General features: G+C 45.1%; 1 protein-coding gene across 3 annotated transcripts in view; it reads right to left on the reverse strand.

Annotated features, from left to right (window-relative positions):
• Nucleotides 1-275: 275 nt before the first annotated feature.
• The window catches only part of kifap3a (kinesin-associated protein 3a), a 19336-nt gene continuing 1248 nt past the window's right edge, over nt 276-18363 (reverse strand). Inside the window, exons 3-20 of one of the 3 annotated variants that reach the window (XM_055507786.1) lie at nt 18251-18363; nt 18111-18169; nt 17866-18007; nt 17131-17230; nt 16213-16339; nt 15986-16082; nt 15702-15880; nt 14354-14516; nt 10949-11049; nt 8961-9069; nt 8765-8877; nt 8323-8488; nt 7563-7688; nt 7148-7246; nt 6774-6859; nt 5177-5366; nt 4975-5065; nt 276-1002 (exon numbers count right to left, since the gene is read on the reverse strand). The exon at nt 18251-18363 is cut by the window's right edge and continues 33 nt beyond it. In XM_055507786.1, coding sequence (XP_055363761.1) covers nt 909-1002; nt 4975-5065; nt 5177-5366; nt 6774-6859; nt 7148-7246; nt 7563-7688; nt 8323-8488; nt 8765-8877; nt 8961-9069; nt 10949-11049; nt 14354-14516; nt 15702-15880; nt 15986-16082; nt 16213-16339; nt 17131-17230; nt 17866-18007; nt 18111-18169; nt 18251-18363 — 2155 coding nt within the window. In that variant the 3' untranslated portion in view covers nt 276-908. The remainder of the gene's footprint in view (nt 1003-4974; nt 5066-5176; nt 5367-6773; nt 6860-7147; nt 7247-7562; nt 7689-8322; nt 8489-8764; nt 8878-8960; nt 9070-10948; nt 11050-14353; nt 14517-15701; nt 15881-15985; nt 16083-16212; nt 16340-17130; nt 17231-17865; nt 18008-18110; nt 18170-18250) is intronic. The other 2 variants (XM_029145819.3, XM_055507787.1) reach the window with 2 other exon arrangements.

Genomic DNA, 18363 nt, shown 5'->3' on the forward strand with positions numbered 1-18363 from the left:
TCTATGCTGCTTCCATGTGCTTTAGGTCTTAGTTGCAGGAAGCCAGGTGCCTCATGGATGTGGTTGCCATGGAGACGGCGAAGCCTTTCTCCATCCACTCCTTTGCCTTTTACCTGCAGAAACCATCTCATACAGTGAGTACATGGAAGAACATGTGACCACTTTAAGGAAAGTGCGCAAATGTTCTAATAAAGGAGTCTATAAAAAAACATGAATCCAAACTGTTTCTCCATGAAACAAATTAGTTGTATTTGCCAGTGAACCAAATAAAGAACGATGCTTTCATTATTTATTTATGTTTAAGCAGGAGCAGACGCACAGCACGGAGAAATATCAAACCCTGTAAACAGTCTGACATCTGCGACTGATTAGATACTACAGCTTAAGTCCTGCTTGCTTCATATAGTGGAGCAGCAAATGGCAGGACAGCGAAGCGCCAGACAAAAAAGTAGCAGATACTCTAATATTTATTCATCTTTACAAACAGGACAACGTTTCACCTTAAATGACATTTATCAAAAAGATCAATGACGTCTTAATTCAGTGCCTTTAAAGTGTTTGACTTAGAAAGACAAAAACCAATACATGTAAGTCTGCTCACCTTGAAATAGATATAATCTGTGCTTACCACAGGACACATTCCTTTTCCACGGCTCTAGGTTGTTGTAGCGCTTAACTGTAGAATAATCAAGTGTCTCTATTTGAAGACGTGTCTGGTGATTTCCATTTTAATTTACACACACCACAAACAAAAGGCACCAACAAAACAAAAATAGAAGTAAACAGTGACTAAACTCAGTAGCCTCAATAACCCACCTACTGTAATGTCTGTCTGTGGGTAAAGCAAGACATTTTCAAAGAAACGCTCGGCTGACAGACAGGATGTCAGTGACGCTACTGCTGCAGGTTCACCGAGAGGCAGTGGTGTAGTTGTAGAACAGGTGTTGGTCTGAGTGGAGACCGTAGACACTGATGGGCCGCTCCGCTGGAATCTGGTCTGCACTGCAAAGAGAAACCAACACTGATGATCAGCGGTGACTCCAGCTTCCTCAGATCCATCTCTCAGCTGAGGCAAACTGCTGATGGAATATTTCATTACGTCGAAATAAAAACCATTATTAAACATCTTTTAGAGCTCCTGTTTTTGGCAGCGTTGCCATCCTCTCTAATGTCAGTCACTCGCTTCTATTGTCACTGGCTTTGAAAACAGCTTTTTGAGACAATGAAATATATTTTTATTCATTAATGAGATGTCATAAATAAAGTGCTGCCTATTAAACATTCTGAAACTAACAATATGAAAACTAGTGACTGAACTTGATAAATCCAGAGTTTGTGTATGAAACACTTAATTCACTGAGACAAGTTACAAGTCATTGGTGGTTAAATGGTGTCCAGTCCAACGACCTGTGTTCACTGGTCAGGCTCAGGACTGCACACACCACTAGGTGGCGCTCTGACACCAGACACCTGATGGGGAAATCCCCGCGCCCAGGGCCAGACCAATCACCCTGTCAGAAAACTAGGCTCATAAAGTGAGTGTAATATCCATCTGCCTGACGCAGGTGTTGGACCTCCACAATGAGCTGCAGCTATCGACTGCGAACGGCTGCGGGATAAACAAAAGTCAAAAGGCCGCAGCCAGCGTGACGGAGGACCTGGCAACCGAGGCCTGCCGGGGACGTGATGGAGGAGCAGCACCCACAGTGGGAGAGTGCGTCCGCTCGGCGGACCAGCGGCTGATGGATAAACTGGGCTTCGATGGACGACAGCAGAGCCACACACGGGGAGGGTTGGTTCTGCTGCCCCGCCCCCTTCCCAGCCCTCTAGAATGTGAGCTGTTTGCTTTGCCCCTGCAAGCGCCTATAATGACGTGTTGTTTTTAGCCGAATGGCTTCCAGTGATCAGTTACACAGCTTGCAGCACATCCACCTCCTGCCACCTCCTCTCTGGGCAGAAACATGCCTTTCTGCTCTCCGCACGCTACGGCTGTCGGGGGGGGGGGGGGGCTGAGGGCCCGGCTAAAGGAGGAGGACTGCAGCTCTGAGTCACACCATCTGCCTCCCTGGACTCCTATGCAGGACTGATGAGTGCTGAGGAACAGTCAAACAGTTACATTTTGGACTGATCCAAAATGTGGGTTCACAGATCATTGCTCATCCCAGCGGCAGCAGAAGCTGCAGTGTTTGTGTGAGTGGTGTCCGTTTAACTTCTTATTATGCCCCCATATTCCCATGTTGTGGCACGCTGACTAATGGGGGGCCACTGAGACAAAGGGGCCCAGTGTTCCCACAGAGGTGGCGTGTGGGACGCGTCCCGTCCCACTGAGGACATTCCTCGGCAGCGAACAGGAAAAGGAACGCAGCCTTTTCCTCCTTGGGCGTGACCTCCGCCCCGCGTCGGCCTCCTGCAGGCCCACTTTGATCTGGCCCTGCCGGCGGTGTTCAGGTTACAGCTCCACCTGATTGCATCGCTGCGTAGCTTTCTGGTCTCCTGCTTCATTTGTGCCCCTCATGCTGACAGCCTCTCAGGGCTCCCACCCATTCTGTTGGTGGTGTGTTTGTGTGCCGTCGTGCGTTTTCCTTCCTACAGCACTTTTCGTCTTTAAAACAATTTGTGACATTTCTGTTAAAACAGCAGCTTCTAGGTTATTTTGATGGTCCACTGAGCAGTGACATCTTAGCAGCATCTAGAGCTGGTCACACCCTTCATGAAGCTGCTGCAGCTCAGCCGCCCTCTGAGCATGACTCAGCGTGGCAGAAGCTGGAGCCCAGCCTCGCCTAGTGTTCAGCTCATCCGCGCTGTCCTGATGCTCCTGTGCCAGTTGGGTTATAAGCTTCAGCTGAACCAACACTCGGAAATGAATCAAAGCACAATTGAAGGAATTGAGAGAAACATCTAAAGATATCTAATGCCACATATCATCTTACTGTATGTACATTTGTGTTTCTGAGACTTTAAAAACATATTTTTGTCATTTATGATCTGTAATTAGCACTGTAATTAGATTTATGTTTAGTGTATCCCAACACAGTATAGGACAAAATAATTAAAGACTTTCTTTGACACATCTGTTACTATCGCCCACATTTGGTGAAGGCCTGAAGGCCAAGCAGCCCTGTGTGTAGATCAGCTGGAATAAAAGCTCATTGTCACATTCACACACATATGATTGCACAATATTGAGTCCGCTTTGAAAGAGCACATTCACACCATGTTTCACACATAGTTTAAAATAAGAGGCCGAGCTGGCTTTGATTATTATGTTAACCTGGATCACTCAGAGCACAGCAGCCAAATTAAAACAGTCTCACAGACGCCAATTCCCCTGGTGTTGGCAGTATATTTAAACGGTATCAGTTACAAAGCGGAGCGTGAGGGAGAGTGACAGACAGAGAAGGGAAGCAGAGAAAGACAGGCAATAAAGAAACGAGTGAAGGGACACTTCTTGGGATGTCTGAGTCCCTGTCATGGACTCAGTCAGTCACACTCAGCATCATAAGAGCAGCCAAGCTAAATATTAATGTCAGTGAGGGGGAGGAAAAAATCCATCAGCACAACCTTTATCACACGCAAGTAGAGGTTGGATAATAAATAAGACAAATTACATACAATAAACTCTGCTTTGCCTCAACTATTCATCATCTCAGCAGCTCATTGAATTAGCTGCTGCTCAGTACTGGGAATAACAATGGACGCAGAAGAATCCGTTCCAGCCAGTTTCAGTGATAACAGGACTGATTGGTAATTCCCAGGCTTCAGTTTCATGTTTCGTAGCGGAATGTCAGCAGTGTATTGGGACTGAAGTAGTTGATATATTGGAGCCAAAGAGGAACGAGAGACAGAGGAACAGGAACATGGACAGAGAGAGACAGCTGAGCGAGTTTGTTCTCAGAACTGGAGCACTGCTGCTGAGGGTGGAGCTGTCTGTGGAGCTGGGACTGGTGAGCCTTGTTGACTCAGGTCTGGCCTGGTTCAATAACACAGAGATTCAGAATAACAATAAATGGAGGGCAGTGATGGCTGGTGGACGAGCCGACTGAGGGTAAACACTCACAGTTTACTGTTTCCTGTCTGACACAGCCGATGTTTCTGGATGGAGACAACCTGCCCACTGACAGCCTCCACCACACACACACACACACACACACACACACACACACACACACACACACACACACACACACACACACACACACACACACACACACACACACACACACACACACACACACACACACACACACACACACACACACTCAGGGGTCCTTTGGCCTGAGCAGGATGTGTGTTTGTATTTGGTCCTGGAGTCACAAAGCTCAGTGAATAAGTTCATTTTAATGTAGAAACCATGCATCTTGTAAACAGACGGGCTAACTTCACTCAGAATGTTAAAGGCGTCTTCAACTCCACTGAGTCTTAACCTGTAATGACTGACCGTTAAAAAGAAATTAAACACATTCTATTCATTTAAATTACAGCATTTAATTAGAAGCAGTTTCTTGTTTAGTTAAAGCTAATGAATGTTAAAAGCTTAATGCATCAGAAGGCCAAAATTGAATTCGGCTGGTGTCTGGTTATTGTAACTGCTTTAGACTCTGCCAAAGACCGATGTTTAAAAAAAAACATTCATCCTTCTTCACTTAATATGCAGTGGATAGGATGAAAACTCGATTTACTTTATTACTACAGCACCGGATGTGGTGCTTGTAGACAATCCTCACTGTCACCACCAGCTATCAGGCCTGAAGTCAATAGTGATGACTCCAACTCTAGTACTTGGTAGAAAGCTGTCACTTCAACATGTTTCCGTCAGACTGAACGGGTTGACATCTTGTGTTGTGTTGTTCTGCATGGGTTGTGACCATGAACCAGTTGTCTTTTAGGATTCTCACCTCAGGCCCCTTAAGCAGGAAAGTCAAACTAAACGCTAAGCTACAGACATGTTTGTCTAGTTTGACCAGAGCTTCCTACCTCCGCATGTATCCACACGGTTCCAGCTCCCCGCTCTGAATGTCCATGTAGAACTCAGGATTGAAGGCAGGATCTGCCGAGATGATCCCGTCTGGGAAGACAACACCAGACACACATTTCTGGGTTTGTTTGAGCTGTGACATCCACCAAGCCGTGCTGCTACAGCTGATCAAGTTTCAGCTTTGGTCTTGACAACTCCTACCTGCGCTGTAGAACAGGTGGGGCCTCTCCAGGATGTCTGTGCTCCCAATGATGTACTCCCCATCCTCGTCATACAGGAAGGGCTCCCCCACATCGTCCATCTGACGATGCTCCACCATCTCCAGCCACTGAGCGTTGAACCAGCGAAACTTCTCCGTTTGGATCTTTTTCCCCCAGTCGTCATCGTGTTCCTGGAGTGGTGTGAAGGGGAAGGAAAGCAGCATCAGGTAATGCTGGGATCAGCTCCATCATTGGTGGACAGTCAGTTATCTACAACCAACAGCTTCTGTTTAAAGTTATGCAAAGAGTTTGGGACTTCGTTACAATCATGCAATGCTCTTTAAATGACATAATGACACACATCTATATTTAGCAGTGGATGCCTCAGTGGAAGACGACCACAGAGTTGCTTTTGTTTCTCTTCACAACAGGGAACGACGCAGCTGGCCTTTAAGACGGCAGGCGCCCACAAGAGTAATCACTTAGATGCAAAGCAGAGCCCGTGGGCCCTGACAGCCACCAGTGGTCCCGGGTTGAAACGGGCCCATGGATGCTGAGAGGAACCACCTGACCCACCACTGCAGCAGTGACACATTCTGTCACCAACTAAAAAAAAACGGTACCACACAATCCCCTATCCAGATATTTGACAGAGACATTTGTTTAAAATCACTAATCAGCTATTAGCAGCTGAGCTCATGACAAAGAGGTTGTCGCAGCGGAGCTGGGGAACTGCAAACTAGTTGTGGGCACCTTTCAACATATTCCTCTGGAAACAAGACTATCACTGTGAATTAGGCCTCGGTCCCACTTGGAGCACCTACAAAGGCTCTTGTAAAGCCACGTGTGTGTTTGTACATGAGCAGGGCCACAATGATCAAAGACGAACATTTCAGGACTCCACAGTTATGGCGTGTGCTGCCAAAGGATCACGCTCAGCCAAGGAGTAATGATTGTGTGTTTGTGTCCATGGCTCTGTTTTCTCTCCCGTGCTGCTGTCTAGCTGCTGACACATTCCAGAACCCACCGGCTGCCTTTCATGTGGTTCACAGCTTAATAGGTCTCACTGATAATTTCAATGAAACACTTCCTTTGCCCTGCTACTCTGTCTGGTTATAATCTACAGCTAATTACACTGATCTGAGGCCTGGTAGTGATCACACACCGACTGGGAGCTGACCACACCTGTCACTCACAGAGTGACTTAGCAGTTTATTGGTTAGTTAATCGCTGACGTCAAATGTGACTAGAGCAGATGAAAAGAAGTTGAATGTGTTTGACTGCATCACAGGATCCTGTTGCATGTTTGAATAGACAGATCTACTATACTTTAAAAATCTTAAACTTTTAAGTTTAATTACATCTAAACTACAGTATGACATTGAAGTTGTGTAACACAGAAGAACAGGAATAGAACATGAGAGGCAGCTGATAAACTCTATCATGCTTCTGTCAACATAAAAAGACAAACATTTGATTAGTGTTAGTGTTTCTGTATTATTTCAGACTACAGACCTTTAACACACTAAGAGCTTCTCTGCAGCACCTTTACTCCTACGTACATGTGGCAGTTGTGTGAAGAGTCAGTGGATACTCACAGCGATGATGTCCAGCGTGTTGTCACAAACTCTGCGTATCTCCGCATTGTTATCGTGCATCAGGTCAATGAGGTACGCAGGAGCCTCTGATCAGGAGTCAAGGCAAGAAAACACTTGATCACAACAGAAGGCTGACCTCTGGCTAAAATAACTAACTATAGGCACGCACGCACACATAGTTTTAAAAACGATCACGATTCAAGGGGTTCCAAAGTTGACATGAAGATGAGCGATCCAGGGACGCAGTCAATTTCACATGTCTGTGCTGAAAATCACTGGTGTCATTACTTCTGAATGTCTCCCATTTCTCAGACTGTATCTCATGTCACAGCAGTGAAAAGCTTCAAATTCTATAGAACAGAGTAAAAGGATACGCGTGTCTTTGATGATAACGTCTCTTGTCGCTTTGTGGAAAACCATCTGGTAGAAGACGTAGACAATCTGACACACAAATTCATCGTCCTCCTGCTTGGCTGAGACAGAAAACATTATTTATGAATATTATTATTAATTGTTCAGATGAGGTATTTAAAGAATCGACTCTACTCGTTACTCTGGCAACTGACATATTTTAAAATAAGTGACCATGGTTTGTAATGTGGCATATTATCTGAATTATTTTTAAAGAAGCATTACTCAATTCTTCAGGCTCAGGAAGCAAATGACTGATCAGACAATCACAACACACAAACACATTTCCTAATATCTTCCTTTGACAGAGCGTCTTCCACGTCTGGCGTTGCTTCATTCTACACTATAAAATACTGAAGTATGGGAAATGGTTCTCACCATTAAGTAACTGGATGAGAGCGGGAATGATGCCAGACTTGGCCAGCAAGGCTGCACACGGGTCATCCATGGACACGGTGCCGATCATGATCACCACCTCCAAAATGAGGTCATCCTCAGCTGAACCTGACATCAAGGAACGGCACGAGTTGAGTGGAAAATAATCTTCATAGAACACGTCTGGCTCCTCAGTATAAACAGAGCTATGCCAAGGAACATGTTGCATTATGGGACTGTATTACTTTATATCTGACTGTTTTTACTGTGATGTTAGGAAACAAGAAGGCTCCAAACTAATGATATTAGTAGCAAAAAATGACAGATCCCATTAGGTCACCTGCACTTCAGCTGTAAATAAAGGAGCTTGCTGTTACTAGCAACGATTAAAAAAACATTCAATATATTTTCAGCACTGTTTGAAAATCAGTGAGAATCAAACATCAAAAACACTGAAGGATGTTGTGGATAAATCGATATTTAAAAAATAGCTAAGACCTGCTAGACACTGAGACACCCTCATTTAAATGACTTATACAGATTACAGGTCCTGATCTGACTTCATCTGAAGGGCCGAAATCCAAGAAGCTACTAGCTAGAAGTTACTTCTAAAAAAGTGACTCTGTGCAGAAACACCCGACAACAAGTGTAAAAGTCAATCAGAACATGGTGGACTCGAATGAACCCAGACAGAGTGAGGACAGCAACGCTGGCCTCCTGATGAACTACTGTACACCAAGTGTCAATGTGGCACAATGAGCACCTGCTTTGAGTCTGTCCTTCAGGTACGGCACCAGGTGATACTCCGTCAGCAGCAGCGCCCAGTCCAGATCAGCGATGGTCAGGTTGGACAACGTGCCCAGACACTCGATCACAAACTCCTCAGCCTCCCCCTCACTGATCTGAGCTGCCAGGTCCCCAACATGGTCCTAGCAGACAGCAGAGAGGGACGTTTGGAGCTCGCACAGGATGAGTTCAGCATTTTGATTTGATTGTGGAAGAAAACTACAGAAGAGAGGTACTTTAGATTTGACAACACGATGCATTTAAAACGCATCAACATACCAAGTAAACTGGTTTTCAAATTAAAACTGAGTCACCAAACCGCAGCCAAAACTATTCGTAGTTTGGTTTGTGTTTGATCCAAAAAGAAATGTAAATAAAGATACAGCATATAAAAGACCTGGACTGGTCGTAATACTAACTAGGAAAAGACTCTTTGTGGGTCCATTATGCTGAGAAAGGTTCCTGATTATCTTCATCACCAGAACATCCTTCAGTTTAATGGCACGTTTCATCAGCATCTTTAAACCAGCACCTACAGCCAAGAAGACAGAGAAGATTAAAACTATGAAGTTGACCATGAGCATATGTAAATATGTGATCACCATCCTCATGCACCTTCACAGATGACCTGGGCGTTGCTCTGGTTAGCAGCCAGGTTGATGCACAGCGAGATGAGCTCCACGTCGATCTTCTCCTCTCCACAATCAAACAGCATCTTCATCAGCTGTCAAAGGTTCCAGACATCAGTACACTCATCACAGAGACTGATGCACACACAGCCTGTCATACACATCTCACATGCAGTCATCAGTTCATCACATCCATGTGTTTACGTTGACACGTTGCTTTGTATGTTTTTCAAAATCCAGACTGGAGAGAATAACGTTCCTTTAATGACGGTCAGTATGACACTGTGGCATCAGCTGCCCACTGTGAATATAAAAGTCAGAGAACACGATGACTCAGCCAATGCTGGGCAACATGCATGTACTATTGTACTGTGGAGTTTTAAAACCTTCTCTCATCACTTTAAAACAAATCTGGAGATCGGGAGATTGAAGAGGCAAGAACTCAGAAAATAATCTCAAGTGTGAGTGGCAGGTAAAGGAAAGTCAAGCTTCTTTCCCTAACCGCCCTCTTTTACTCCCTCCCTCCCTCCCTCCCTCTATCCATCTCCCCTGCGCTGATTTAACATTAAACAGGAAAAGCTTTCAGCATGGGGGTGGTGCTGTGTCGCTTCCCTGCGAGCAGTCAGGAATCAGACAGAGTGAGAGAAAGGCCGGCCCAGGCCTGGGTTAGGTATCACATACCAGAGGCCCTGGACCCCAAATCAGCTCCGTCTAGACTCTCTGGCACCTGCCCCAGCTTATTTACCACAGACATCCACCGGAGGCCCTGCTAGGGCCACAGTGCCACGCTACAGTCCGAACAACACAGGCACCTCCACCTCTGGGAGCTCTCCTCCCTCACTCATGACATCCCTGCTCTGGAAACTTCACATCCAACACCAAATGGTGACCCCATAAAAGCTGCGAAGGGAAAAGGGGGCAAGTCAGTCACTGGCCTGGGAAAGTGATAAAAGAGAGAGGTCTTAAGAGTGAAAATAGGTGATTAGGTGAGGAAAAATGCTAAGGATGTGTATTTATACAAAGGACAGATGGCGCACATGTACACACAAAAGATGTGTTTTTGTTGGACAGAGTGGGTTGATAAAAATAAACCATACAAGAAATTATGCAAATGCTCAAATCCAAGTGAGCCATCCATCCACAAACTAGTACACACCAGAAAAGCAGTGGAACCTCTAGTCAAAAACAAACATCTGGTGAGCAGCTGCTTAAAACTATTCTCTCTCTGCTGCATCATCACCTTGCTTTAGAACAACCCACCATATTTGTTACTATTACACTGAAGAAGCACAAGAAGTTTAATTGTACAGCCACTCAGCCTGTGACCTGGACTTAATAAGTCTACACGCTGTCTAAGCTTTGTTTCACTTGTTGACACTGAAACACATGGCAGGCGTTTCCACGTTTAATCACCAGCAGTGAGCAAGAGAAAGAGTGAGCCGGCCTCAGGCAGGGTCAAAGTTCACATCCTTGTCATGCTGCTAGCCAGCGTCCTTTCTACTGCAGGAGACCCTGAGGTGCAGATCTGAACAAACAGCCTGCTCCTCTGAGCACATGTGGCTAGCATTTACACCCAATCTGGGGAAACAAACAACACACACTTAGCTAATCGCTAATGTTGAGAGGAGCAAGTGACCGGGTCAACTCAATCAAGAAGGAGCTCAAGAAAACGCACCTAAATGTTAGGATTCAAGGCTGGAAGAAACCACCCCGAGGCTCTGAGCCGAATGCTCCGTATCCACGCTACTATGTGGAAGACACCAAGAGCAGCCTTCCACGGCGGTGTGGAGAAAGACCAGCCCTTGTCATGACAGTGAGAGTGAAGCTTAAGCAGCGGTGGTCTGGGGGGCTTTGGTTCTGGTAGCGAAGAACATTCTCCTCCTCATGTTTTTTCCAGCCATTCAGTCCCAGGTGCCGTTCCTGCTGATGCCAACCTGTCTTGGTCTGCTGGAGGCATACATTAGCCAGTCTTACCTGCGGTATGCAGTCTGTGTCGGCAAACATGGACTTGAATCTGTCGTCCATGCTGATGTGGTACAGAATGCACATGCTGAGCTGTCTCTGGCCCTCGTCAGCTGCAACGTAAACAGAGGAGGATGAATGAATGATTGTGCCGCAACGCTCTGTGGGACGCCAACCACCACATCTAGCAGACCTGGGTTTGTTTAGATATTAATTAGTCAATGGTCTTTTGACTGTGATTAGTGTGGAGGTCAGTTGAATGACAGCTTCTCATCATATTAAATACAATTAGAAATCCTGCTTGCTCACCAGTTTAAGGGTTCCTGCTTCCATGGACAATGTCCAAGCACTGTTAAAAGTGTAGCCACGTTTCTATGTTGCCACATAACCTCACATACAGTAAAAAGTACCACTGACTGGACTGAAGGATTATTATTCCTCCACAGCTGAAGCTGCCTGATTAAAGCTACAGCAGTGGCTGCATGGAAGCACTAGGCCCTGAAGAAACGATACAGTATACTGGTCTACCCACAGGCAGGACAAGGTCAGAATTCACACAGATGGAACATTAGGGTTTAGTACACACTTAAAAAAGAAAAATTATTAATGCCGTTTTTCGAGAAGTGAGCCAGTTATTCCAAACAGGCGTCAGACCTCCTTTACTAAAAAGCAGATTAAAAAGCAGCAGTGTAAAATGTTAACAGTGCGGTGTCAACTGTGGATTTTCCAGAGTAACCACAACATTGTTTATGGAATAACTGAGTCATGTTCATTTTAAATGGTTCTTGTTTTTAATACTTACTACAGTAATTTACTTTTTATTAACCATTAAAACATTGATCAGTGGATTCTTTGTGTAAGATATAAATCCTCTTCATGTAAAGATATAAAAAAGGCAAAAAGACTCAAAAGTTTTGCGTATTAAGATTTGTCCAGTAAATCAAGCACGCTACCTGTCACTAAACCACTGAGAATTTATCAGGCCTCAGCACCAACACACGAGACAGAGACAAAACGGGTTGAGTGCTAGACTGTCAGCGAGCCCAAAACCTTTACGAGATTGACCCCTGCTCACCACTGTGGGAAGTCGGCCTGGAGGAGGAGCAAGGCAGGGGGAAATAATAGAGCTGAGGCTACAGTGTGACCTGGGGACTTTTCATTAAGTGAAGTGTTAAGAGAGCCGTTCTTCACTGAACCAGAACCTCTGATGTAATGCCAACCAGTCAAAGCTCCAACATGGCCCAGTTAAAACTGGTCCTGGCCATTTTCTCTCACTGGTCATAAGGGGAACCCTATGGCTGATAATTAGATCCAGATGTTCTCAGTGAACCCCTGGAATCACACGAGGGAGAGAGAGCCGAAGAGAGAAGGCTTCTCGCTTTAATTGGGAAAACAGGAGGAAGCATCAATTTTATTGCCTTTAATAAGTTAAAGCTACGCTGCTCTGGTCACATATCCAGCAATTGGCTTGAACATGTGCTTCTCATTAGCGATGCTGTACCTCAACCAGTGTCTTAAAATGCACATGAAAAACATCCAAGCACACGCACACAAACAATGGGAGGCAGAAAGTGAGGCTCCCTCATGCCGCTGCTAGGAACAAGGAGGATCCTTTATGGGCGAAGGGAGAGATCCCATTAAATGTTCAAAACACTGCTAGGTTTGGGGCAGCAAAGGAAAAAAAGGTGAGGGGAACTGTTAAGGATTAACTGGACTATTTAGGGGCAGTTAGTGGGAGAGCGAAACTCCAATTACACCCCAGCCTGATCTTAAACTGCCTTAACCATAAAATTACACCCGCGCACATGAGGAGCTGTCTAGGCTTGGTTTGTGGACCGCGCTGTTACACTCTTATTGCATTTTCTGGATACATAAGCAAGCTGGTACCCTAGACGTCATGCACCACGTAACAGGGCAAACACTGTAAATTAGTTACCACCCCACTAAACTCTCCTAATTTGTCTTAATACTAATTAAATAATTTGTTTTTGCAACATCTAGAACACAAAATGTGGTGAGTGGCTGGAAAGACTGATTCAGGATTTATTCAACCCGCAAGCTTATATCTACCAAACACAAACACATTAAGTCCAGAATTAACAGAATCAGGCACAAAGTTTAAAATCCTCACATTTGAAAAATTCAAAGTATCCTAAACTATTTAAAACAAACCATTATCCTGTTTCATATTTTACACAATCAGGGAATTAGTTGGTCTTTATGGTCACTCCAGTCAGATACTGCAGGAGGCCAGCAGACCTCCATCCACACCCTGATGTTGGTGACAGACAACCTGACGGTCCCATCTACTGTATGTTAATCGGGCTTTGACTGAGTGTGTCGTACAAAAGGTTTTAAGGACCTAATCACGCCTCCTCCCTGCTGCTTCTTTGCACAAAAGCATGAAAATACTTCTAATCTTAAAATGTGACATAATACAAAAAAGATCCAGAACTGAAGCTGGCACGTTTGCTTGATCAATAACTGGATTAACTGCAAGATGTGGATGCAATGGCCAAAAAATGAATGTGTTATATTTAGATCTAAAGCTTAGATGGAAAAAGATGATTGGCTGTGGCGACCCCTGATGGTAAAAGCTGAAAGGAAGATTTTCAGGTTTGATTTCTTATTTATTTAGAAGGACCTAGTTCAGGTGCTGGTGGAAAGAAACAAATGGGAGCTGATGGTGCCAAGAGAAGGCTACCTCTCTACTTTCCTCTTATCTTCAGAGGTCATGACCTCAGGACTGCACAGAGAAAGTGGAAGCTGACAGACCGCTCCTCGCTGTCCTCTCTCTTCAGAGATAAGACCAGAGTCCTCATGCAGAGTGTGTCAGTTCAAAAGAGGACAGCTGGCAGTGAGAGTGGATGATTAATGACACCTCAGCCCTCATACAGAGAGAGTTACACACCAAGGAAAATACAAAAATACAGGCAAACTCAACAGTGTCACAACTGTGAGCAAGCGCCATATTTCAGTGTTAACTTATATTTTGTGTGCACTTCGCTTCCTGAATGAGCAGCCCCCACCACTCACTTCCCAAAAAACAGTCCAGCCTAAATCTCTGAAGACCTCCACCTCTACGGCCCGCTCCTACAAAAACAACATTTGTGCAGAGGCTCTGGCATGTTATTCTAACAAATATATTATATTAATTATGCACCGTTACCCGAGCCTCCCCTGAGAGGCTTCAAACGTGACACATCCCTGTGGATGAGACGTTCCCATCACAGAACCTTTTCAAAGGTACTGATTTAGCAGCTCTGCAGGTTTAGGGTCTGCACTGTGGGTTTATGGCAGATCATTGTTTCTTGGGATGTGACTGTCAGTAAAAAACTGAAATTATGTCACCTCTAACACAGTAGCTAATACAAACAGTACAATAAACACACAGACAAGCTGTTAGCGGATGCTTACCTAGCAGAGATGAGAGCTGGGGAATTAGACCAGCCTGGACCATCTGGCTGCGCAGTGACGTATCGAAGGACAGATTGAGCAGGAGGCGTAAGGTGGTGCTCAGGAGCTCATGGTGCTCACATGGAACCAGCTGGGCCAACTTCCCAACAGCAAACGCTTCAGCCTGTGGACACCACGGACTGGAAAGTTTTCATTCATGAATCTGTAATAAAAACGTTTTTAAAGTTCCATCTGGGAGCTGTTATTAATGTGAGCCAAGCTGATGAACAGCTAAACAAACCATTTAGAGCAAATGCTTTGTTATTTCTATCGTACAATTAAAAATGTAAGTTAAACACTGAATGCTAAACTCCAGTAAACGTGCATCATAAGAAAATGTTGCCGTTTATTCAGGCTTAGTGTTCACAGGACTCACAGGCAGGTGGAGGTGTTGAGCTGGTGCTCACAGGCCAACCTGCCCCATGCCCTGGTGTGTAGAAGCATTTAAACTGTTGCACATGTTCTGCGTGTGACAGTCGGAGTGACAGTGCAGTGCCACTCAGTCCGTGTTAACATGTCTGCTTCCGTCTCCTGTGGTCTCCCAGCAGCCAGGCATCACGGTGACGCAACCTGCTCCCACTTAAAATGCACTCACTGCTACTGTTTGCAAAACCACCTCCAGTCACACCATCACAAACCAGACCTCAAGCAGCATAATCAAGTGCAGCTTGTGTCAATTACCACTGACATTGCCATTCCATTAGTGACAGCAGCGGCACAAAAGTCTTATTTGATTAGGGGGAAGTTACAACATGTTTACTGAGGTAAATAAAACCCAGTGACATATTGTATCTTTATTCATTTTAATGAGTCCTCTACCCTGCCTAATATGAACACAGTCAAAGTGTTGAAACAGCTGTTTTCTTGCTGGACACATGCTGAAGTGTTCTTTAATCTCAATCAAAGATACACTGAAGGGGAAACAAAGAGATAAAACCAGTTCCTAACAGGGTCTGGCTTTGATAAAGACCCACAGACTGGGAGAGATTGGATCCAGGTGCTGCTGGATTAGGGAAAGTCAGAGCGGTGAGGCTGCTCTACGAGCGCAGTGGGACACGTGGCCAAGTGGCCCCTCTAAGCATTTTTTAAATTGAAATTTGATAAGCATGCTTTCTGTTGCCATTTGCACAGAGCAACAGTTATTGGGGTTTTACAGAACAGATAAAGAATGTGTAGATTTAACACAACAGTAAATGCCTTTACCCAAAACACCAAGCAGACACACGTTTACTGAGAGGGCTGAGGAGCAGTGGTCTGATGAGAAATGGGATGTGCTGCTGCATGTGTGATGGCAGCTTCACTGTCTCACCATGTCGTTCTTGTTCTCCAGAAAGATTGAGAGCTTCTTGAGGAAGGAGACAACTACGAGGAGCAGCTCTTTGTCCTCCCTGTCGAGAATCTTCACCAGCATGTGGACGATGTCTTTGTTCCTCATTTTCAGCTCTGTGCGAGTGTCCTCAGCCAGGTTCAGCAGCAGGCACAGAGAAACTAGCAGGAAAAACCTTGGCGTCAGAAGCAGTGACTGGAGCCGCAGAGATTCCCCCTCACATGGCAGCATTAAGTCTCACGATGTTTGCTTAGTTTATAGTTCACCTCTGAGAAGCTGCTCCTGCTTAATCAGAAGGCTCTGGTATTTTCTGAAAGACCTCTCGTGTTCTTTCTTCAGATTCTGGTTCTCAGAGGAGCCTTCATTTGAAATCAGTCAAGGAACAGACAGTGTCACATTGGATACACAGACATGTAAGTGAACAGCTATAAGCATAGTCCACACCCTTCAGACAATTAGAAACGCTACAGTTAATCGGCTCTTGTGAAAGGATATAGGCCTTCTTCTTCTTCTGCAGCTCGTCTTGCCAGAGGTCATACCTCTTAAGCTCATGCTCAATGATATTCATACACAGGGCCCCAATCTTGAAATGTGTGACCAAAACATGGAACTGGGAGAAACTGGGGATGAAAAGTTTGAGGGAGACAGAAAAAGACGTCCAATTATTCAAAAGTGGATTTTTAAAACTGAAATCACATTTGGGATTCCAGCTGGGAGTCGTCTGTAATACAGTCCTGTCCACCACCCCTGAAGTAGTTCACAAAGTCAGAGTCAAAACACACTCAGTCAAACCGCGTGTGCAGGTCCAAACTATAATCAGTCCAACCTGAACCAGTTCACAGACCAAATAACATAACATGGAGATGAGCCAAGAAGGATGAACAGCTTTCAGACATAAATGTCCTCTTAGGGTCTAAATCAGCTCTGACAGACGTTTACGTACAATTCTAGTACTACTGAGAGAAAGGAGACCAAGGGTCCAAACAAGTATATGACAGAAGACTCAAAATGATCTGTATCAAATACAGAACAAATCACAGGGACATATGTTTGTGCTGTCTGCTTGGACCCTGATAGTAAAATGGCTCCTCTGTGTTTTAGACTCTGCTGTTTCAGTGTAAAAGCCCAAACAGAGCCTCATACAAACACAGAGAAACACACACTGCACACAGCCCTGCTTCCCATCCTCCTACTGTGAGTCAGGGTTCAAGGACCATGTCCATGGATCTATATATTTCTTGTGATCTGTTGTTCCATAAACATGGCAATAGAGTTTGGTCTCATTTGGGGAAATAGGAATAGTGTTAAATAGACTTTCCACTGACAATCACACAGGTAGACATTTATTAATAACATTTAAAACTCATGACAGATTGGGACAAAGAAGCTAAAGTCTGCTGGGGCACTTTACCTAGAGAAGCAGAAGAAAACATAAACAATGGTTGTTGCCAGGTCCACGCTCTGCTTCCATTCCTCCCTTAGAACTCTTGCCAGGGCTCCAAGGACCGTTTCTGTCACCACAGAACAAACAACATCCACAAAGATACATGATGATGATGATGATGATGTGGCTTAAATCACACTTGAGCAAGAGTTTGAAAGTCCTCATAACCCAACGAAGCTGACAGGAGTGCAGCTGGAGGTTGATTTAGAGAAATCTGGGGAAAATGGATGAGGTAGGAGGCTCCGGGTACTTCTCAACATGAAGACCAACACCCCAGGGTTTGTCTCCTCTTTCCACGCTGACCCCAGGCCTGTGAGTTCACACGAACACTCGGCTCTTATCAACGCTGGACCGCTCGATGCGCTGTGACAGACAGCGTGAGCTGACCATGCTTCCTGACAGATACAAATGAAACGGTGCCATCCTGTGAAGCCTGCAGGGGATGATGGCTTTGTGCTGTTGCTGGAGAAACAGTGGGTTGTCACGGAAAAGAACTATTCACATGTAACTACAGCCCAAAGAACAACGGAGTGTTTCTACAGCTCAGCACCTACTGCTGCTTAAAACAAGCTGATTCATTGTTTAATCTAACTCAGATGTCCTGCAATTTTATGTAATAGAAGCATAGAATGCATTTCTGTCTTCTTTGTAAAGTGAATGAAGTCACCATGTGTGTGGAATCAGTAAAGCTGAACAACATACGGTTCTGAATGAGCTCCTCCAGGTTGTCTGGGTTACGAGCCAGCTGGAGGATGAGCGTGGCTCCTCTGATCTTCTCCTGGATGTCCTCATACAGTAGCTCCACATACTCCTCTATGTTGGTAATGCTTGCCTCCTCTTCCAGCTGAAGGGAAGACCAACATGGGAGACCGTGGCCGCTTCTGTGCTGCACGATGTTTAGCTACACACTGTCATCACATACACTGTGCTCCTCTCTCACTTCCTACCTCCAGTCCCTGGTAAGGTTTGAAGTCTCGAGATGCGATGCATTTCTTGCCTTGGTTGTCTGTAAAAGGTAATACGTCTCTGATGGCCCACTACTACTATGAGAAACGACTAATAAACCCTTTTAATCTCACTTCAATACCATTTGACTGTTTGCGGTTTTGCAGATAAAAGAGCAGCTGCTCCACCTCTTGAAGTTTTGATGGGTGAATCAGCCGACATTCCTCCACCACCTTCTGAGCCAACAACGCTGTG

The sequence above is a fragment of the Betta splendens genome, chromosome 4 (genome assembly GCF_900634795.4).
Source record: "Betta splendens chromosome 4, fBetSpl5.4, whole genome shotgun sequence".
Taxonomy (NCBI): Eukaryota; Metazoa; Chordata; class Actinopteri; order Anabantiformes; family Osphronemidae; genus Betta; species Betta splendens.